The sequence below is a fragment of the Oncorhynchus nerka genome, linkage group LG4, assembly GCF_034236695.1.
Source record: "Oncorhynchus nerka isolate Pitt River linkage group LG4, Oner_Uvic_2.0, whole genome shotgun sequence".
In the NCBI taxonomy this organism is placed as follows: Eukaryota; Metazoa; Chordata; class Actinopteri; order Salmoniformes; family Salmonidae; genus Oncorhynchus; species Oncorhynchus nerka.
In genome coordinates this window covers 18,193,567-18,216,370 of record NC_088399.1, presented here as the reverse complement: position 1 = coordinate 18,216,370, position 22,804 = coordinate 18,193,567, and the positions used below count along the sequence as shown (strand labels likewise).

Sequence of the window (22,804 nt, the reverse complement as noted above, 5' to 3'; positions counted from 1 at the left end):
TATTACATTTTGATTCGTCACCGGTGTCCGGGAAAAATGGCGTCTGAAGAACAGTGCTCGGTACCACTTCGATGGCGGTCGATATCGCTAACCCACATAGAGTTCCCTGCTGGTAAGTGTATTTAAGCGTTAATATTCGCTTACATTCGTATGATAGATGCTTGACGATTTGGTAATCTGCAAGAGATCTTGGGATGATTTGCAACTGACTGGGCACGACCGACGGGAACTGCCAAATAGTGAGACCTGGAAAAAGCGTATACACAGCTCCGAACATGAACTGCCAAATTGTGTGATAGTTCCGCATGCGCAGTTGACCATAATGCCAAGCTAACTAGCTCGAGCTTTCATTGCTACTTTGACGTGTTGCATTTAAAAATGGTCATGTACAACCCATGCCCATAATGAAATGTATTCGTTAGAATATATCTTTGTTTGCCACTTGACTACTGGCTCCGTATAGCCAACTCGTTTTGACTGTGAGACCGTAAGGTAGCTAGCAAAGTTAGCTAGTTGAAATACACTGAGTGTAGTTGGCCAGCTAACGTTATGCCTTCCATGCCTCAAACACTGACAAAACATTTGTGGATCGTGTTACATTTATCACGCAAATTGATCATGTGTAATACATTGTACGAACATCTTGACGTTAGCTGGTTTAGATAACTTGCCAACTACCCAGTACACCAACCATCACCCATTTTAATGGAACGTGAAGATGTAAAAAAAAAAGTATCATCATACAATTTAGCTAAACTACCTTTATGGTGTTTGAATATTAACCCAAATTAGTTAGCATCATGCAGAAGTTAGTATCAATGTGATAACTACAGATTGTAACACCTGAAACTGAGTTTACCATGTATTTTTGGTATCCATTACTGGAGAGTTACAGGTTTGGTACTGTTTAGTGTAGCACAGAATTTTCCACCAACCGTAAAGATGTGCTATGCAGAAATCGCTCCACCATTTCCTGGTTGCAAAAATGTTAGTTTGCCTAATTTCCGTTTGTGACAAAACAAGCAAGGACATTGAATCATTGTTCCATCTAAACCGCTGTGAAGTATATTTTCCATTAATGATTAATGAATATATTGTATTTTCAGTCCTTTGAAGTTGGTGTACAAAACAGGAAGCATAGAAATGGCTCAAATAGAACATATCTACTGCATATTAGACTTGCTTTCTATGAGAATGACAGATCTAACATATTTCTATGTGAATTTGGTCAGGTTGCCCAAAAACATACACCATTTAGTCGACTCGCCGATTGTTTGGTCGAAAGGCTGTTGGTTGACTGAGATTTCTTTAGTTGAGCAGTCGGATTTTATTTTTTTCAATGATGCACAAAACACCTACCTGTCTGATTCGCACATGTCTCAGACTAATCCATTGCGGATGGCACAGTCAATCACTCGAAGACATGTGATACTGATTGTATATGGTTATATTATGTCAAGATAATGGTGCATCACTAATACATCATATTATTATTTTTTGATAACAAATGCGTTTTCTCCTGTGTTGGATATGGTCGCTGTCCTCTGTACTGAAACAATCTAGGGTGCGCAGTAGAATTGGCGCCTTTCACTATGTTGCTATGTGCATAATAGCAAAATTAACCTGCATATTGAGAGCAGCAGAGGCAATTAAACAGCCATTGCCTTAAACCCTATTCGGAAGGGATTCGTTTTACTGGGGTTGGTCGGGTAATGAATGTAATTATGTGCACAAGCACAAAACACATTTGTAATTTGAGTCCCGTCCGAATCTGCCATGTCAGTAATTTGTGCAGAGTAACAATTTCAGCCAGAATAACCTATTTTTTGGTGAACTCCAAGGTCCTCTGATAACTCTACACGCTTGCGAATCGACATCCATGTGTTTTGAGAGAAATGTCTGAGTTTGACAGGTGTTAATCATGGTTTGAGCAAGAAAACAATAACTGATTCGATACATTTAATGAAGTGCTACGCATAGCCTATATGAAGGGCCTACATGTATCAACTTTCACAGTGAATTATTTTGTTAAAATGTTTTTTATATATTGACAAATGCATTAGTAAAAAATATTGTGCCTATTTAATATAAGCCTTGCTGTTAATAGATTCCCAAGCAGCGTACAACTGGCCTAAACGTTCAGAAATTATACATTCACTTGCGCATATAGCCTTAAAACACATCTCAAGTGCACTGTTTAGCTCACATCTGAAGGCTGGTGGCCATTTAGTATGTCGACTACGGATTGCTAAAAAATCCTAATGATTATGATCATACTTGCTCAATTCAAATATTATGGCGACGTGGGAACCAAGCTCTAGTTATAAGTGTAGCCCTGTTATCGCCTGGACTTATTCCCGCCTATGAAAAAAAATAAAACTCTAGGCATCGGTCATAATGGTCCATTTATTTGTAGAAAAAGTTTGGAAAAAACGAATCCAGTCCGAATCACCCTCTGGAATAGGACATTCTGGGGTAATAATTACATAACCAACATCCTCTAGTAATACTAGTCACGTGCAAATAGGGCTTACCCTAATTGTCTAATAAAATTGAGAGCGCAAAGTCCAAAGTAATGAGGTCTATAATCAGTAGCCTAACTGTTAAATGTACGTGGCTTTATAATTGATCCATATACACTGCCATTCAAAACGTTTGGGGCCACTTAGAAATGTCCTTGTTTTTGAAAGAAAATCAAGTTGTTTTTGTCCATTGTAAAATAACATCGAATTTATTAGAAATACAGTGTAAACATTGTTAATGTTGTAAATAACTATTGTAGCTGGAAATTGCTTTATTTTTTTGTTTTTATTTTCCTGTGTTCCAATAGCACTTTGTGTTAGCTAATCCAAGTTGATCATTTTAAAAGGCTAATTGATCATTAGAAAACCCTTTAGCAATTATGTTAGCACAGCTGAAAACTTGTTTTGATTTAAAGTACAATAAAACTGTCCTTCTTTAGACTGGTTGAGTGTCTGGAGCATCAGCATTTGTGGGTTCGATTACAGGCTCAAAATGGCCAGAAACAATTAACTTTCTTCTGAAACTCGTCAGTCTATTCTTGTTCTGAGAAATGAAGGCTATTCCATGCGAGAAATTGCCAAGAAACTGAAGATCTCGTACAACGCTGTGTACTACTCCCTTCACAGAACAGTGCAAACTGTCTCTAACCAGAATAGAAAGAGATAAATACATTAATGTCTTGTTTGAGAAACAGACGCCTCACAAGGCCTCAACTGGCAGTGTCATTAAATAGTACCCGCAACGCTTGCTTCTATGTGCCAAGTTTGTAGCATCATATCCAAGAAGAGTCAAGGCTGTAATTGCTGCTAATGGTGCTTCAACAAAATACTAGTAAAGGGTCTGAATATTTCTGCAAATGTGATATTTAAGTGTTATTTTTATAAACTAGCAAAAATGTCTGGGGTATTGTGTGTAGATTAAGGCTGTAACGTAACACAATTCGGAATAAGTCAAGAAATCTGAATACTTTCCTGAAGGCACTGCCCTGCTGGATGTTCCCCTGAATGTTCACATTTTCCTGCAAGGGGATTGTGTTTAAGAATTTCTTGTTGGTTGTTCTCAAAGGTGATCTGACTGGACAAGTGTTGGCCTACACCAGCCTGCTGCCCATAGCGATCCTCGTAGGCTTTGTCACCCTCATAGTGTTCAAGCGTGAACTGCACACGGTAAGTAATGTAACCCAGATCCTTGCCCCATACGGCGTTACCCAACTCCCTGCTGGATCACTAAATGAGGACAGGACACGTGTCACACTGACACATGACACACGCTAAGCCATACAGTGGCTTGCGAAAGTATTCATCCCCCTTGGCATTTTTCCTATTTTTTTGCCTCAACTTGGAATTATAATAGATTTTTGGGGGGTTTGTATCATTTGATTTACACAACATGCTTACCACTTTGAAGATGCAAAATGTTTTTTATTGTGAAACAAACAAGAAATAAGACCAAAAAATGAACTTGAGCGTGCATAACTAATCAACCCCCCCAAAGTCAATACTTTGGAGAGCCACCTTTTGCAGCTATTACAGCTGCAAGTCTCTTGGGGTATGTCTCTATAAGCTTGGCACATCTAGCCACTGGGATTTTTGTCCATTCTTCAAGGCAAAACTGCTCCAGCTCCTTTAAGTTGGATGGGTTCCACTGGTGTACAGCAATCTTTAAGTCATACCACAGATTCTCAATTGGATTGAGGTCTGTGCTTTGACTAGGCCATTCCAAGACATTTAAATGTTTCCCCTTAAATCACTCGAGTGTTGCTTTAGCAGTATGCTTAGGGTCATTGTCCTGCTGGAAGGTGAACCTCCGTCCCAGTCTCAAATCTCTGGAAGACTGAAACAGGTTTCCTTCAGGAATTTCCCTGTATTTAGCGCCATCCATCATTCCTTCAATTCTGACCAGTTTCCCAGTCCCTGACGATGGAAAAACATGATGTTCTCGGGGTGATGAGAGGTGTTGGGTTTGCGCCAGACATAGCATTTTCCTTGATGGCCAAAAAGCTCAATTTTAGTCTCATCTGACCAGAGTACATTCTTCCATATGTTTGGGGAGTCTCCCACATTCCTTTTGGCGAACACCAAATGTGTTTGCTTATTTTTTTTCTGTAAAGCCCAGCTCTGTGGAGTGTACAGCTTAAAGTGGTCCTATGGACAGATCCTCCGATCTCCGCTGTGGCGCTTTGCAGCTCCCTCTAGGTTACATTTGGTCTCTTTGTTGCCTCTGATTCATGCCCTCCTTGCCTGGTCTGTGAGTTTTGGTGGGCGGCCCTCTCTTGGCAGGTTTGTTGTGGTGCCATATTCTTTCCATTTTTTAATAATGGATTTCATCGTGCTCTGTGGAATGTTCAAAGTTTCTGATATTTTTTTATAACCCAATCCTGTATTTCTCCAAAACATTGTCCTTGACCTGTTTGGAGAGTTCTTTGGTCTTCATAGTGCTGCTTGCTAGGTGGTGTCCATTGCTTAGTGGTGTTGCAGACTCTGGGGCCTTTCAGAACAGGTGTGTGTATATATACTGAGATCATGTGACAGATCATGTGACACTTAGAATGCACACAGGTGGACTTTAACTTGGGGCGGCAGGGTAGCCTAGTGGTTAGAGCGTTGGGTTGCAAGTTCAAATCCCCGAGCTGACAAGGTACAACTCTGTCATTCTGCCCCTGAACAAGGCAGTGTTCCTGAACAAGGCAGTGTTCCAAGGCCGCCATTGAAATTAAGAATTTGTTCTTAACTGACTTGCCTAGTTAAATAAAGGTAAAATAACTAATTATGACTTGACTTGCCTAGCTAAATAAAGGTAAAATAACTAATTATCTGACTTCTGAAGGTAATTGGTTGCACCAGAACTTATTTAGAGGCTTCATAACAAAGGGGGTGAATATGCATGCACCAGTATTCTGTTTCTGTTTTAAAAAATTAAACAAGTTATTTTTTTCATTTCACTTCACCCACTTGGGCTATTTTGTGTGTGTCAATTGCATGAAATCCAAGTAAAAATCCATTTTAATTTCAGGTTGTAATGCAACAAAATAGGAAGAACGGAAAGGGGGGTGAATACTTTTGCAAGGCACTGTACATAAAGAAATGCTTGTGCAAGGTCATATCGATATAGATATTGCCCATTAATAGTAAAGTTTAGGCTAATGTTGCAAGCTACATTTCTGTAAGAAAATATTTAAAAGCTGTAGTCCACCATGTGTATGAATAAGGCATATGATCACGCATAATCCTTTTCCCAATCCTCATCCCTAGATCTCCTCCTTCGGTGGGCTCGTCCTGAACGAAGGTGTGAATTGGCTGCTGAAGCATATTCTACGGGAGCCCCGCCCATGTGAAGGTGAGGAAAGCGACAATTCACTTACTGTAGTGACCCAGTACATTCGGAACGTGCCTTGACTTTTTAAAATATTTTTTTTAAGTCGAGGCGTCTGAACTTTCCAAAATATATATATTTTTATTTTTCTATTTCACCTTTATTTAACCAGGTAAGCTAGTTGAGAGCAAGTTCTCATTTACAACTGCGACTGGGCCAAGATAAAGCAAAGCAGTGCGACAGAAACAACACAGAGTTACATGAAATAAACAAGCATACAGTAAACACAATAGAGAAAAAAAAGAAAGTCTATATACAGTGTGTCCAAATGGCATGATGAGGTATGGCAATAAATAGGCCATAGTAGCAAAGTAATTACAATTTAGCAGATTAACACTGGAGTGATAGATGAGCTGATGATGATCAGATGCTGGTGTGTAAGTAGTGATACTGGTGTGCAAAAGAGCAGCAAAGTAAATAAAAACAATATGGGGATGAGGTAGGTAGCTTGGGTGGGCTATTTACAGATGGATTATGTACAGCTGCAGCGATCGGTTAGCTGCTCAGATAGCTGATGTTTAATGTTAGTGAGGGAAATGTAAGTCTCCAGCTTCAGCGATTTTTGCAATTCGTTCCAGTCACTGGCAAGAGAGAACTGGAAGGAAAGGCGATCAAATGAGGTGTTGGCTTTGACCAGTGAGATATACCTGCTTGAGTGTGTGCTATGGGTGAGTGTTGTTATCGTGCCCAGTGAGCTGAGATAAGGCGGAGCTTTACCCAGCATAGACTTGTAAAATGACCTGGAGTCAGTGGGACCGGAGACTAATATGTAGCAAGGGCCAGCCAACTAGAGCATACAGGTCGCAGTGGTGGGTGGTATAAGGCGCTTTGGTAACAAAACGGATGGCACTGTGATAGACTGCATCCAATTTGCTGAGTAGAGTATTGGAAGCTATTTTGTAGATGACATCGCCGAAGTCTAGGATCGGTAGGATAGTCAGTTTTACTAGGGTAAGTTTGGCGGCGTGAGTGAAGGAGGCTTTGTTTGCGAAATAGAAAGCCGATTCTAGATTTGATTTTGGATTGGAGATGTTTGATATGAGTCTGGAAGGAGAGTTTACAGTCTAGCCAGACACCTAGGTATTAGTAGTTGTCCACTTATTCTAGGTCAGAACCGTTCAGAGTAGTGATGCTAGTCGGGCGTGCGGGTGCTGGCAGCGAACGGTTGAAAAGCATGCATTTGGTTTTGCTAGCGTTTAAGAGCAGTTGGAGGCCACGGAAGGAGTGTTGTATGTCATTGAAGCTTGTTTGGAGGTTAGTTAACACAGTGTCCAAAGAAGGGCCAGATGTATAAAGAATGGTGTCGTCTGCATAGAGGTGGATCAGGGAATCACCCGCAGCAAGAGCGACATCGTTGATATATACAGAGAAAAGAGTCAGCCCGAGAATTGAACTCTGTGGTACCCCCATAGAGACTGCCAGAGGTCCGGACAACAGACCCTCCAATTTTACACACTGAACTCGATCTGCGAAGTTGTTGGTGAACCAGGCAAGGCAGTCATTTGAGAAACCAAGGCTATTGAGTCTGCCGATAAGAATACGGTGATTGACAGAGTCGAAAGCCTTGGCCAGGTCGATGAAGACGGCTGCACAGTACTGTCTTTTATCGATGGCGGTTATGATATAGTTTAGTACCTTGTGCGTGGCTGAGGTGCACCCGTGACCAGCTCGGAAACCGGATAGCACAGCGGAGAAGGTACGGTGAGATTCTCAATGGTCAGTGATCTGTTTATTAACTTGGCTTTCAAAGACTTTAGAAAGGCAGGGCAGGATGGATATAGGTCTGTAACAGTTTGGGTCTAGAGTGTCACCCCCTTTGAAGAGGGGGATGACCGCGGCAGCTTTCCAATCTTTAGGGATCTCGGACGAAATGAGAGGTTGAACAAACTGGTAATAGGGGTTGCAACAATGGCGGCAGATAATTTTTAGAAAGAGAGGGTCCAGGATTGGTCTAGCCCAGCTGATTTGTACGGGTCCAGGTTTTGCAGCTCTGCCAGAACATCTGCGATCTGGATTTGGGTGAAGGAGAAGCTGGGGAGGCTTGGGTAAGTAGCTGCGAGGGGTGTGGAGCTGTTGGCCGGGGTTGGGGTAGCCAGGAGGAAAGCGTGGCCAGCCGTAGAGAAATGCTTATTGAAATGTTCGATTATCATGGATTTATCGGTGGTGACCGTGTTGCCTAGCCTCAGTGTAGTGGGCAGCTGCGAGGAGGTGCTCTTGTTCTCCATGGACTTTACAGTGTCCCAAAACTTTTTGGAGTTCGAGCTACAGGATGCAAATTTATGTTTGAAAAAGCTAGCCTTTGCTTTCCTGACTGACTGTGTGTATTGGTTCCTGACTTCCCTGAACAGTTGCATATCGCGGGGACTATTCAATGCTATTGCAGACCGCCACAGGATGTTTTTGTGCTGGTCAAGGGCAGTCAGGTCTGGTGTGAACCAAGTTCTACATTTTTTGAAAGGAGCATGCTTATTTAAGATGGTGAGGAAATTACTTTTAAAGAACGACCAGGCATACTCGACTAACGGGATGAGGTCAATATCCTTCCATGATACCTGGGCCAGATCGATTAGAAAGGCCTGCTGGCAAAAGTGTTTTAGGGAGCGTTTGACAGTGATGAGGGGTGGTCTTTTGACCCCGGACCCATAGCGGATGCAGGCAATGAGGCAGTGATCACTGAGATCCTTATTGAAAACAGCAGAGGTGTATTTGGAGGGCAAGTTGGTCACGATAATATCTATGAGGCGGCAGGGTAGCCTAGTGGTTAGTGTTGGTCTAGTAACCGAAAGGTTGCAAGTTCAAATCCCCGAGCTGACAAGGTACAAATCTGTCGTTCTGCCCCTGAACAGGCAGTTAACCCACTGTTCCTAGGCCATCATTGAAAATAATAATTTGTTCTTAACTGACTTGCCTAGTTAAATAAAGGTTGTTTTTTTTTAAATGAGGGTGCCCATGTTTACAGATTTAAGGTTGTAGCTGGTGGTTTCCTTGATAATTTGTGTGAGATTGAGGGCATCTAGCTTAGATTGTAGGACTGCTAGGGTGTTTATCATATCCCAGTTTAGGTCACCTAACAGAACGAACTCTGAAGATGGATGGGGGGCCATCAATTCACATATGGTGTACAGGCCACAGCTGGGAGCTGAGGGGGGTCTAAAACAGGCGGCAACAGTGAGAGACTTATTTCTGGAGAGATTAATTTTACAAATTTGAAGCTCGAACTGTTTGGGCATAGACCTGGAAAGTATGAAAGAACTTTGCAAGCTATCTCCGTGACGACGAAGGGACTGGGCCAGATGACGAAAAAGGTATTGTGGTTGTGGGAATTTAGTTTGCTAGCCGGGAGATGTGCCTGGCTCTGGGCTAGCTTCGGGGCTGGGTCACTCAGTGGCAGCTAGCTAGCTGTGATGATCAATGGTCCAGGGTTTACGGCAGGAATCTGGCGTCGTAGTGGAGAAAAACAGTCCCGAGGCTGGCAGGTATTATCCAGGCTAAAAAAAACGTCTGGTGCCTGAGCAGAGGGTAAAGGCCGCTAGCAGTGGCTAACAATGACTAAATTGATAGTAACTTAGTTAATTAGCTGGCTACCTTCTGATAAAAGTTTTGGCTATAGGGTCTAAAAAAAATAGTGGATCCGTGTCACATTGAGTGAGGCGGGTTCCCGGAAGGTATATTTAATTTAAAAATGGAAAAAGAGATGAAAAATACAAAAAGTAAACGAGAGGACAAGAAACCACGTCTGCACTGCTACGCCACCTTGGATATGTCTGTACACATACAAATAAGGCCAAAACAGGGTCTGTCTGTGCATCAAATAAATATACAGTAGGTGTATTGTGTTAATTCTCAGAGTAAAACACTCAACGGACACTGAAAGCTTAAAGAAGTTTATTCTTCCCAGAGGGTCAAGACAGCTGCATTAGACAAAAAAACATTTTTACACAAACACTGATATTTAACCATTCCTCATAAGCTGAGTCTCCTTCTACCCATCTGTACAAACATCATTCTTTACTGCTAGGCAGGACACTAGTGATACGCCCCCCCCCCCATCACTAATCCATGGCTCTCTCCCCTTACCATTCACGCCTGCCACATGTAATCGCTCCCCTACACTCATCACAAATACACATGAAGTATATTTCATATTCTCAGAACCCAACAATGGTAACATAAGTTCATATTGTAGGCAAGACAGAATGCAGAAATGGTACACAGCATTACTAAGTTCATGCTTCCAGGATGCAGCCAGACACAGATTTTGTATTAGTCAAAAACAAATGAGCCAATCGCTTTTGTATGGGTCACAGTGCAGAGAACGGGGAGCATTCTCAGTTGTCAGTCGATTTAACGTAGTAGGTTTTATTAGTTTCTTTCAGTCATAGACCGAATTGTACACCAATTTATAATCTTCACATCAATTATATAATCCCAAACTAGCAAAACACTTCATATGATAGTGATAATATATACACAAAACAACAATACTATGGGTGGCAGCTTGTTGAAGGCATTTCTAACGGAAGCATCTCTGACATTAACTGTCACGAGTTTGACTAATTTGAGCTTTTGATGGACAAAAATGCCCATAAATATTAGTAATTAATGTCATAGCATGTGGTTTAACTCTGTTCTATTTGTGATTGTCATAGCGTGTGGTTAAACCCTGTTCTTCTGTATCTTTTCCCAGGAGCTCACACAACCCTGACAACAGAGTATGGGATGCCCTCCAGTCATTCCCAGTTCATCTGGTTTTTTGTTGTTTACTTCTTTCTTTTCCTTTATTTACGGTGAGTTACCATTCTCTCGCAGACTACATTTATTTAAAAGGGGAAGAAATGATGCATTGTAACCATACATAACATTTGATGTCGGCTGACGCACTTTGCCCCCTGTGTCTAGAATGCATCAAACGAACAACGCTCGGTGTGTGGAGCTGCTGTGGAGACACATACTGTCCATCACCTTGTTGGGCGTGGCCTTATCAGTGTCATACAGCAGGTGAGGGACAAGTCTAATTTATCTAGATTTTAATGTATTTTTAGACCATGACACATTTGTCAATTTGGTCCCAACTCTTAACCATTTAGCACAATTGCACAATTTGTATTTAAAAAATGCTCAATGTACCTTTTCGCAGGGTGTACCTGTTGTACCACACTTGGAGTCAGGTCTTCTATGGGGGAGTGGCCGGTAGCACCATAGGAGTAGTCTGGTTCTTCTTCACACAGGAGGTGCTTACACCGCTCTTCCCCAAGATAGCAGCATGGTAAAGAACAGGGACACCTCTCAGGGGGGCACACAGGCTTAGCAAGAAGTGAACCATCAGAGCCTGGTACAGATTTGGGCAGCGTATACTGTAGCTACTGATGTGTTCATCTTGATTATCTGTTGTGTACTTTTCCCTTTCTCAGTGTGTCTCCATTTTTTATTTTGTCCCACCTCTCTCGCCATCCTTAACTGCTGACAGGCCGATATCAGAGTTCTTTCTGGTGCGGGACACGAGTCTGATCCCCAACATCCTTTGGTTTGAGTACACAGTGACCAGGTCAGAGGCGAGGTAAGGGACATATTTTAATAACCACATTAGGTGGGAATCTGTGTGACTCCAAATAGAGTTGATGTTTTTAACCATGTTTACATGTGTAGTAATGATTTGAATGTCTGCTTATCCTCCAGAAACAGACAACGGAAGCTTGGAACAAAGCTTCAGTGATCTCAGCAGTTCCTTGGAGAAATTGAGTAAAGGAACATGCACACACACTCTCACTCACTCACTCATTAAAAAACACACTGGAGAATCAATTATCTTCTGGACTGACCTGGTTGAAATGGTATAAAGGCCATCGATTTACAGGTGGACCAAAAGAGTGTCTGGACTCGGCCCGGATTCCACAGCCTTAGCAAGTCCGTCCATATGCCTCTCCTTGTATAGCTTGCCGAAATGCTCCCCCAATGCATGCAAGACTGTGCAAGAGGTATACTATTTAATGATAAATTAATATAAACTCAGCAAAAAAAAGAAACATCCTCTCACTGTCAACTGCGTTTATTTTCAGAAAACTTAACATGTGTAAATATTTGTATGAACATAACGAGATTCAACAACTGAGAGATAAACTGAACAAGTTCCAATGTCATGTGACTAACAAATGGAATGTGTCAAAATCAAAAGTAACAGTCAGTATCTGGTGTGGCCACCAGCTGCATTAAGTACTGCAGTGCATCTCCTCCTCATGGACTGCACCAGATTTGCCAGTTCTTGCTGTGAGATGTTACCCCACTCTTCCACCAAGGCACCTGCATATTCCTGGACATTTCTGGGGGAGAACGGTCCTAGCCCTCACCCTTCAATCTGATCCAACAGGTCCCAGACGTGCTCAATGGGATTGAGATCCGGGCTCTTCACTGGCCATGGCAGAACACTGACATTCCTGTCTTGCAGGAAATCACACACAGAGCGAGCAGTATGGCTGGTGGCATTGTCATGCTTGAGGGTCATGTCAGGATGAGCCCACAGGAAGGGTACCATATGAGGGAGGAGGATGTCTTCCCTGTAACGCACAGCGTTAAGATTGCCTGCAATTGCGTGCAGTCCGATGATGCTGTGACACACCGCCCCAGACCATGACGGACCCTCCACCTCCAAATCAGTCCCACTCCAGAGTACAGGCCTCGGTGTAACGCTCATTCCTTCAACGATAAACGAGAATCTGACCATCACCCCTGGCAGACAAAACCATGACTCGTCAGCGAAGAGCACTTTTTGCCAGTATTATCTGGTCCAGCGACGGTGGGTTTGTGCCCATAGGCGATGTTGTTGCCGGTGATGTCTGGTGAGGACCTGCCTTATAACAGGCCTACAAGCCCTCAGTCCAGCCTCTCTCAGCCTATTGAGGACAGTCTGGGCACTGATGGAGGGATTGTGCGTTCCTGGTGTAACTCGGGCAGTTGTTGCCATCCTGTACTTGTCCCGCAGGTGTGATGTTCGGATGTACCGATCCTGTGCAGGTGTTACACGTGGTCTGCCACTGCGAGGACGATTAGCTGTCTGTCCTGTCTCCCTGTAGCGCTGTCTTAGGTGTCTCACGGTACGGACATTGCAATTTATTGCACTGGCCACATCTGCAGTCCTCATGTCTCCTTGCAGCATGCCTAAGGCATGTTTATGCAGATGAGCAGGGACCCTGGGCATCTTTCTTTTGGTGTTTTTAGATAGTAGAGTCAGTAGAAAGGCCTCTTTAGTGTGCTAGGTTTTCATAACTGTGACCTTAATTGCCTACCGTCTGTAAGCTGTTAGTGTCTTAACGACCACTCCACAGGTGCATGTTCATTAATTGTTTGTGGGAAACAATGTTTAAACCCTTTACAATGAAGATCTGTGAAGTTATTTGGATTTTTACAAATTATCTTTGAAAGACAGGGTCCTGAAAAGGGACGTTTCTTTTTTTGCTGAGTTTATATTTTAACTGTAAAAGCACATGCGCAGATGGTAACCATGTACTGTAAGAAAAAGATTTTCAGAAAAGCCAAGAAAGAGGGCTCTGTCAAGTACAAATATTGGCTGATGTTAAAACAGCATGAAATTAGTTATTTTTTATATTGCATAATTCTAGGGGGAAACAAGCAAACATTTTTTTTGGGCTCTTGTATTACGAAAAAGAGAATAAAAAAATAAAAACTTGTGTAAAACGTAATATAAACACATTTGAACTCTGAAAATGTAAGAAAAAGGTGGAGGAGAAAGATACCTCTTTCCTGTCTCTGTATGACTGCCAACCCTATGTATTCGTTTCTAAAATTGACTTACAGGCGTTTAAGCGCTCACATACTGTACAAGCTGGGGCTAGTTTACCTGCTGTACAGCAACGAATTCTGGATTTCTGTTTGTTGGAGATGATCGAGAAGCAGAGAAATAAGCGCCACAACACAAGGGGAAGTGTTTTTCTGCACCTCTTACTCACACAGTGAGCAAAGGATTGTTTTCTCAACCCCTTTCTCCCTGCATGTCTGACACCCCAGGAGCAGAAACCTAGGATTTGTTTCTTTTTTTTCCATTTTTGTTGCAGTTCGAGAGAACATGAAATGGTGGATTGCCACTTGTCTTTCCAAACATTCTTTTCACCTACCTTTCCAAAACATTCCATATCTTTTGGTGGAAAAACAAACGAGATGACTGCTGAGGGAAAAATGTGTTTTTTTGTTTGTTTTTCAAAGGAAACCTCAGGTCAATTGTAGCATTTGATTACGCTGTGTTCCTCTCGTAAATGCAACAACTGATGTTTGAAGCGGTCTGGTGAGGGTCAAAAGCTGATTTGGAAATGTCATTAACTCCATAAAGGGAAGTAGTTCTCTTAGATTATCATTTTTTTTTCATCTAGTGTAACCCATATCAGGCTGAATAAAGACATTTCGTGTTTATGTACAATTGTAGGCTTCTTTTCCCTCCAATTCTTCAGTGAATAGTCAACAAAAAGTGGTCCATGGTATGGAAATGGACAGAGGTCCAGATAAGCATCATTATGTATTTTATAGATATTTAGATAGATATTTTGGGACTATTGAACAAAAATGTTGGACATATTTTTAAGGTCATGAAGTGTCAATCATGATATTTGGATGAAACCAGATCAAATTACTGTATGATAACAAGTATGAAAAATTACTGTTACTTTCACATTGACAATGTTTGATCATAGTTTATGGTTCCCTCCCCCATGTCAAACACTTGGATTCAGGAGGCAGGATTATTAAGGGGACAGCGTGATGTCATCCTAACTCTCCGTTCCATACACCAATGGTAACATGATATTCTTACCTAATTTAAATAAGTACTGCCTTGAAACCAACATCAGAGAAGGTGTGTTTGCAGAGGGCTGTGGTTTATAAAGACTGCTTGGTTGTTTAGCAACAAAACCAATGCATGCACAACTATGGGTCTAAACAGACAGGATCGCATTACATTATTGACATGTAAGCTATATTTCATCTCAAATGTTTATTTAAAACCTACATTTGCATATTGACCACTTGTGTCCAATACGTCGTTACAGTTGTTGGTTTGCGAGCTAGAAATATTTACCCTATTGACATGAAATCAGTCAAAACACCTCAAAACAAGACATGGTATCAAGAACAACCTGAAATGGGCCACTTACGATACCCCACACATGGCACTTTCTTCCCTTACAAAAAAAGATTGCAGTTTTGAAACTGCAATAAAAGTGCAGTAACTGCAGTTGCCTGGTATTTTGGATGCAGAATAACTGCAGTGTACTGCAATTGAACTTTAGGTAGACTGCATTGTAACTGCAATTACCCTGCAAAAGTACTGCAGTAATACTTTTTTTTTTAAGGTGTAATTTTGGACATAGTATTTTTTTGTGTACTGCAGTAATACTCTTGACTGCAATCTTTTTTCTTAAGGGATATTCTTCCAAGCAATTTGGCCATCCAGAATCATAACAACTTCTTGACTTCTGCCCCATGGAAGCGTGCACATTGTTTTCATGACGACGTCCACTAACCCATCTATAGAGGGCTTCAGTGTTGCAATGTTTCTGGTTTTCTTGCAAATTGGGCTACTTTGAAAACAATGTCATGGGTGAATATGTATTGGTTGCGGGAGGCAGGTTTTTGGGCTACTTTCGAAAATGTACCACTGCCGCTATGACATTTTTCTTTCAAAAAAAAAATATATATATTTCACTGTGACCTTCTGTTGACTATCAGGCAATGACCAGGCTGTTACTGAGTGAGTGAGAGCTCATTGGCTCCTTTTGGCAAAAAATGTAATTATAGTTGGAGATACATGTAGATAAACTCCCCCCCCAAAAAATTGCAATGACTTATACAGGAAACTAGAGGAAGACATTGCATAGATAACAGCACTGAAGGTGGAGGAAGAGGAACACATGGGACAGATAACAGCACTGAAGGTGGAGGAAGAGGAACACATGGGAAAGATAACAGCAGTGAAGGAGGGTGTGAGAAAGCTGAGGAGTGACAGCGAGCAGGACACTCCCCCAGAGAAGCCAGCACAGCAGCCCACCTCAGACCCGGAACCAGAACGCCAACACCACAATGGGACAGACGACACAGGACCCACCAACCCAACAGACCCCACCCCCTCCTAACTGCCCCCCTGTCAGCTCCCCTCATTGCTCTCTTGACAACCCCCACACATCCACTAAGGACACACAAAAGCCAGAAAATGTGCTCCTCATTGATTCAAATAGCAAATACATTCAAGAGATTAAACTTTTTCCCAAACACAAAGTGGCTAAACTCTGGTGCCCAAACACTAGGCATGCCTTGGAGAAGTCCGAGGACAGACTAGGGTCCCCCAGCCACATTTATAGTTCACAAAGGCACAAATGACCTGAGGGCCCAGCAGGAACGGGTGGCCACAGCACTCAAGGGAGTGATTAAAAAAGCTTCTTCCACTTTCCCCAACACACAAGTGGTTATCCTACCACGAGAAGACATTCACCTTGCCACCACACAGCGGGTGAACGCAAGCATTTCTCGGGACTGTGCCTCAAAACCTAATGTCTACCTGGCCCACCATTACACCCTGGACTTGAACAGTCTTTACAACCAGGTCCACCTCTACAAGGCAGCAATCCCAACTTTTTCCAGGACCCTTAAGGACATCACCCTCAACCGCAACACCCGGAACCTCACACAGGAGCAACAGACACCCCGCCCAGACCAGCGAGACCCCCTCCCGAAGGACCTCCACCGAGAGAACCCACGCCAAGAGGACCTATACCCAGACCACAGCTTCACCAGCCACACCCCAACCAGCTGAGACCACCCCAAACAAACCCTGGCAACACCCTAGATCAGACCTATGCCCCTTCTGCCACCCCATGCCCCCGGTCCTGCAGCAAGGACCTCAACATGACAGCCACACATATGCCCAGGCCATGAGCAGAGCAACAGGCCCAACCCCCACTAATGTGTGCACCCCCCCTCCCCCCCAACCTAGGAGGTTTGTATCAGATGCTCAACATGCTCTGCTCACACCTACTGTGATGATCCGGGCCTAAACCACAGGAAAACAACACTAGACACCATGGAACACAAAAGCTTTTACTATCTCATCCTGGAATATACAAGGTCTGAGGTCATCTGCCTTTGGCCTAAAAAGCAGGAACCTAGACTTCATCAAATAAATTGGAAATACAGACATTGTCATCCTACAAGAAACATGGTATTTATTTATTTAACCTTTATTTAACCTTTATTTAACCAGGTAGGCAAGTTGAGAACAAGTTCTCATTTACAATTGCGACCTGGCCAAGATAAAGCAAAGCAGTTCGACACATACAACAACACAGAGTTACACATGGAGTAAAACAAACATACAGTCAATAATACAGTAGAAACAAGTCTATACACAATGTGAGTAAATGAGGTGAGATAAGGGAGGTAAAGGCAAAAAAAGGCCATGGTGGCAAAGTAAATACAATATAGCAAGTAAAACACTGGAATGGTAGTTTTGCAATGGAAGAATGTGCGAAGTAGAAATACAAATAATGGGGTGCAAAGGAGCAAAATAAGTAAAATAAAATAAATACAGTAGGGAAAGTGTTGTTTGGGCTAAATTATAGATGGGCTATGTCCAGGTGCAGTAATCTGTAAGTTGCTCTGACAGCTGGTGCTTAAAGCTAGTGAGGGAGATAAGTGGTGGAAAGAGGTGGAAACTGAGCTGCACTTCCTAACCTCCTGCCCAATGTATGACCATATTAGAGAGACATATTTCCCCCAGATTACACAGATCCACAAAGAATTCGAAAACAAATCCAATTTTGAAAAACTCCCATATCTTTTGGGTGAAATTCCACAGTGTGCCATCACAGCAGCAATATTTGTGACCTGTTGCCACGAGAAAAGGGCAACCAGTGAAGAACAAACACCATTGTAAATACAACCCATATTTATGCTTATTCATTTTATCTTGTGTCCTTTAACTATTTGTACATTGTATAAATATAATAATATTTGTAATGTCTTTACTGTTTTGAAACTTCTGTATGTGTAATGTTTACTGTTAATTTTTGTTGTTTTTCACTTCTATATTCACTTTGTATGTTGTCTACCTCACTTGCTTTGGCAATGTTAACACATGTTTCCCATGCCAATAAAGCCCTTGAATTGAATTAAGTGTTTCCAGTTTCAGAGATTTTTGTAGTTCGTTCCAGTCATTGGCAGCAGAGAACTGGAAGGAGAGGCGGCCAAAGAAAGAATTGGTTTTTGGGGTGACCAGAGAGATATACCTGCTGGAGCGTGTGCTACAGGTGGGTGATGCTGTGGTGACCAGCGAGCTGAGATAAGGGGGGACTTTACCTAGCAGGGTCTTGTAGATGACATGGAGACAGTGGGTTTGGTGACGAGTATGATGCGAGGGCCAGCCAACGAGAGCGTACAGGTCGCAATGGTGGGTAGTATATGGGGCTTTGGTGACAAAACAGATGGCACTGTGTTAGACTGCATCCAATTTGTTGAGTAGGGTATTGGAGACTATTTTGTAAATGACATCGCTGAAGTCAAGGATTGGTAGGATGGTCAGTTTTACAAGGGTATGTTTGGCAGCATGAGTGAAGGATGCTTTGTTGCGAAATAGGAAGCCAATTCTAGATTTAACTTTGGATTGGAGATAGAGGAGACAGACCCATTGGTTGACCTTTAGGTTACAGAGAGTTGGTAGTCCCATCCACCAAACGACCAGGTGTAAAACAGGGAAGAGACTCTGGGACTGTGGTGGAAAAGTACCCAATTGTCATACTTGAGTAAAAGTAAAGATACCATAATAGAAAATTACTCAAGTAAACGTGAAAGTCACCCAGTAAAATACTTGAGTAAAAGTCAAAGTATTTGGTTTTAAATATAAAGTTGAAGTCAGAATTTTACATACACTTAGGTTGGAGTCATTAAAACCCATTTCTCAACCACTCCACAAATGTCTTGTTAACAAACTATAGTTTTGGCAAGTCGGTTAGGACATCTACTTTGTGCATGACACAAGTAATTTTTACAACAATTGTTTACAGACAGATTATCTCACTTATAATTCACGGTATCACAATTCCAGTGGGTCAGAAGTTTACATACACTAAGTTGACTGTGCCTTTAAACAGCTTGGAAGATTCCAGAATATGATGTCATGGGTTTAGAAGCTTCTGATAGGCTAATTGACATAATTTGAGTCAGTTTGAGGTGTACCTGTGGATGTATTTCAAGGCCTACCTTCAAACTCAGTACCTCTTTGCTTGGCATCATGGGAAAATCAAAAGAAATCAGCCAAGACCTCAGAAAAACAATTGTAGACTTCCACAAGTCTGGTTCATCCTTGGGAGCAATTTCCAAACGCCTGAAGGTACCACGTTCATCTGTACAAACAGTAGTACGCAAGTATAAACACCATGGCACCACGCAACCGTCATACCGCTCAGGAAGGAGACACGTTCTGTCTCCTAGAGATGAACGTGCTTTGGTGCGAAAAGTGCAAATCAATCCCAGAACAACAGCAAAGGACCTTGTGAAGATGCTGGAGGAAACAGGTACAAAAGTATATCCACAGTAAAACAAGTCCTATATCGACATAACCTGAAAGGCCGCTCAGCAAGGAAGAAGCCACTGCTCCAAAACCACCATAAAAAAGCCTGACTACGGTTTGCAACTGCACATCTGTGTTGTTGTATGTATCCAACTGCTTTGCTTTATCTCGGCCAGGTCGCAGTTGTAAATGAGAACTTGTTCTCAACTTGCCTACCTGGTTAAATAAAGGTGTAATAAATAAATAAAAGTGTGGACAAAGATTGTACTTTTTTGAGAAATGTCCTCTGGTCTGATGAAACAAAAATAGAACTGTTTGGCCATAATAACCATCGTTATGTTTGGAGGAAAAAGGGGGATTCTTGCAAGACAAAGAACACCATCCCAGGGGGTGGCAGCATCATCTTGTGGGGGTGCTTTGCTGCAGGAGGGACTGGGGCACTTCACAAAATAGATGGCATCATGAGGAGGACAATTATGTGGATATATTGAAGCAACATCTCAAGACATCAGTCAGGAAGTTAAAGCTTGGTCGCAAATGGGTCTTCCAAATAGATAATGACCCCAAGCATACTTCCAAAGTTGTGGCAAAATGGCTTAAGGAAAACAAAGTCAAGGTATTAGAGTGGCCATCACAAAGCCCTGACCTCAATCCCATAGAAAATTTGTGGGCAGAACTGAAAAGGCGTGTGCGAGCTAGAAGGCCTACAAACCTGATTCATTGTGGGAAGCTTGTGGAAGGCTACCCGAAATGATTGACCCAAGTTAAACAATATAAAGGCAATGCTACCAAATACTAATTGAGTGTATGTTAACTTCTGACCCACTGGGAATGTGATGAAAGAAAGAAATCATTCTCTCTACTATTATTCTGACATTTCATATTCTTAAAATAAAGTGGTGATCCTAAGTGACCTAAAACATGGATTTTTTTACTAGGATTAAATGTCAGGAATTGTGAAACTGAGTTTAAATGTATTTGGCTAAGGTTTATGTAAACTTCCGACTTCAACTGTATAAGTATCAAAAGTATACGTAATAGTTATATACACTTGGGGCTCCTGATTGGCGCAGCGGTCTCAGGCACTGCATCTAAATTCTAGAGGCGTCACCACAGACCCTGGTTCAATCCTAGGCTGTATCACGCCCGGCTGTGACCGGGAGTCAAATATGGCGGTGCGCTATTGCCCCAGCGTCGTCCGTGTTAGGAGAGGATTTGACCGGGGTAGGCCATCCTTGTAAAATAAGAATTTGTTCTTAACTGACTTGCCTAGTTAAATTACAAAGTAAAAGTAATGATCAAAATGATCAAAATCCAGAAAAGAACCTAATGATCTTAATCCAGAAAAGAACCGTTAAATTCTACAACCATCTAAAAGGAAGCGATTCCCAAATCTTCCATAACAAAGCAATTACCAACAGAGTGATGAACCTGGAGAAGAGTCCCCTAAGCAAGCTGGTCCTGGGGCTCTGTTCACAAACAGACCCCACAGATTCCCAAGACAGCAACAAAATTAGACCCAACCAAATCATGAGAAAACAAAAAGAGAATTACTTGACACATTGGAAATAATTAACAAAAAAACAGAGCAAACTAGAATGCTATTTGGCCCTAAACAGAGAGTACACAATGGCAGAATACCTGACCACTGTGACTGACCCAAAATTAAGGAAAGCTTTGACTATGTACAGACTCAGTGAGCATAGCCTTGCTATTGAGAAAGGTCGTTGTAGACAGACCTGGCTCTCAAGAGAAGACAGGCTATGTGCACACTGCCCACAAAAAGAGGTGGAAACTGAGCTGCACTTCCTAACCTCCTGCCAAATGTATGACCATATTAGATTACACAGACCAACAAAGAATTAGAAAACAAATCCAATTTTGATAAACTCCCATATCTATTGGGTGAAATACCACAGTGTGCAATCACAGCAGCAAGATGTATGTGTGTAGCTGAGACTGCAGCTGAGACAATGCTCGCCGTGACAACTTTTTACAAGTTGTAGGTAGGCTATTTAGATTGGTCATTATGGAGACACCCTGTTTCCATTAAACATATTGGAGCACTAGAACTGAGAGAACGGGAACAAAGCATTGGAAAACTACTTTAGACGTTTCTTTCAGAGGTGGTTTAAAGTAGAATTCATTATAATGTAGACTTAACACTATCTAGTGAAGGGTTTTACTCGTGCACAGTTCTAGGGTCTGGAGCACTGCGTGAGTGGACATTTGGAATGGAAGTTACTTCCTTGTGTGCTGGTGTTATGGTCAAAAGTCCACATTGAAAGTGGATAATCATAGGTTACATTTGCATATACTGGCCATCAAGTAGGCTATTACTTTATAAGCCATTGCAGGCTACCGTAACCTACCATTTGATACAATACATATATATTGAAATGATGATATCACTGGAGTCATTGCAAATCATTTTGTGCCACTTATGTAGTCTACCTAGAGCTGACAAACAGATGTAATTAACAGCCTATAATTCTGTTTGTTGTTGTAGCCTTGTGTGATTTTGCCATTATTAATGGCCATGTTTAGTTAATTCAATTGGAAGCTGTCAATTGTGATCTTGGTCACAGCTCTATCGCAAATGTATCATTCTCCACATGTAATGTCAGTTTCATTGTGGACTTTTTCCTGAAATTAGATGTTGGCCTATCAGGGGCTATAGCCTACCTGCATCTAGCTCAGCAAACCATGGCAAAATGTAATTGCAATTATAAACCCAGATTTTAGTCAGTAGCCTATGCCTAATAAAATAAGTAAATCTCACATATAGGCCATTTATAACGGTTTGTAGTCTTAACCTCTGGCACATAATAATGGCACAATTGCCAAAATATAGTCTAACATTAGTTTGTTTAAGTTCATCCAAGTGCTTCTTGCACAGAGATTTCAAGATCCTGTCTAACTTTCTTTGCTCAAACTCTCCTGTCGGATTTATCGATAGTTATGCACATGCGCAAACAGGATGGATTTACAATTATTAACTGGGTGTTTTGAGCCCTGAATGCTGATTGGTTGAAAGTCATGGTATATCAGAGGCGTACCACGGGAATGACAACTTACTTTTTACTGTTCTAATTATGTTGGTAACCAGTTTATAATAGCAATAAGGATCCTCAGGGGTTTCTGGTATATGGCCAATATACCATGGCTAAGGGCTGTTCTTTGTGGTATATGGCCTGTGGTATATGTCCTAAGAACAGCCCTTAGCCATGGTATATTGGCCCTATACCACACCTCGGGCATTGTTGCCTAATCATAGCAGTCAAAGCAAGTTGACTGACATCCATTGATGGAAAATTATCTTTAGAGTTTAATAAGGGCGTCTTGTCT

General features: G+C 41.9%; 1 protein-coding gene across 2 annotated transcripts; it reads left to right on the top strand.

The window, feature by feature from the left end:
• Window positions 1–14,313, top strand: dolpp1 (dolichyldiphosphatase 1). Of its 2 annotated transcripts, XM_029648420.2 has the most exons (8): window positions 6–112; window positions 3,589–3,689; window positions 5,775–5,859; window positions 10,583–10,682; window positions 10,795–10,893; window positions 11,033–11,161; window positions 11,363–11,452; window positions 11,572–14,313. In XM_029648420.2, exons 1-8 carry the CDS (start codon window positions 37–39, stop codon window positions 11,606–11,608), a joined length of 717 nt encoding a protein of 238 aa, XP_029504280.1. In that variant the 5' UTR covers window positions 6–36; the 3' UTR covers window positions 11,609–14,313. The 2 variants fall into 2 exon arrangements, with proteins under 2 accessions (XP_029504287.1, XP_029504280.1); XM_029648427.2 differs by lacking the exon at window positions 11,572–14,313 and having other exon boundaries at window positions 1–112; window positions 11,307–11,393.
• Window positions 14,314–22,804: the final 8,491 nt, after the last annotated feature.

Coding starts and splice junctions, on each gene's coding strand:
- dolpp1 (XM_029648420.2), top strand. CDS start 37: ATGGCGTCTGAAGAACAGTGCTCGGTACCACTTCGATGGCGGTCGATA. Junction 113..3,588: donor CCACATAGAGTTCCCTGCTG/GTAAGTGTATTT, acceptor TTGTTCTCAAAG/GTGATCTGACTGGACAAGTG. Junction 10,683..10,794: donor TTTCTTTTCCTTTATTTACG/GTGAGTTACCAT, acceptor CCCTGTGTCTAG/AATGCATCAAACGAACAACG.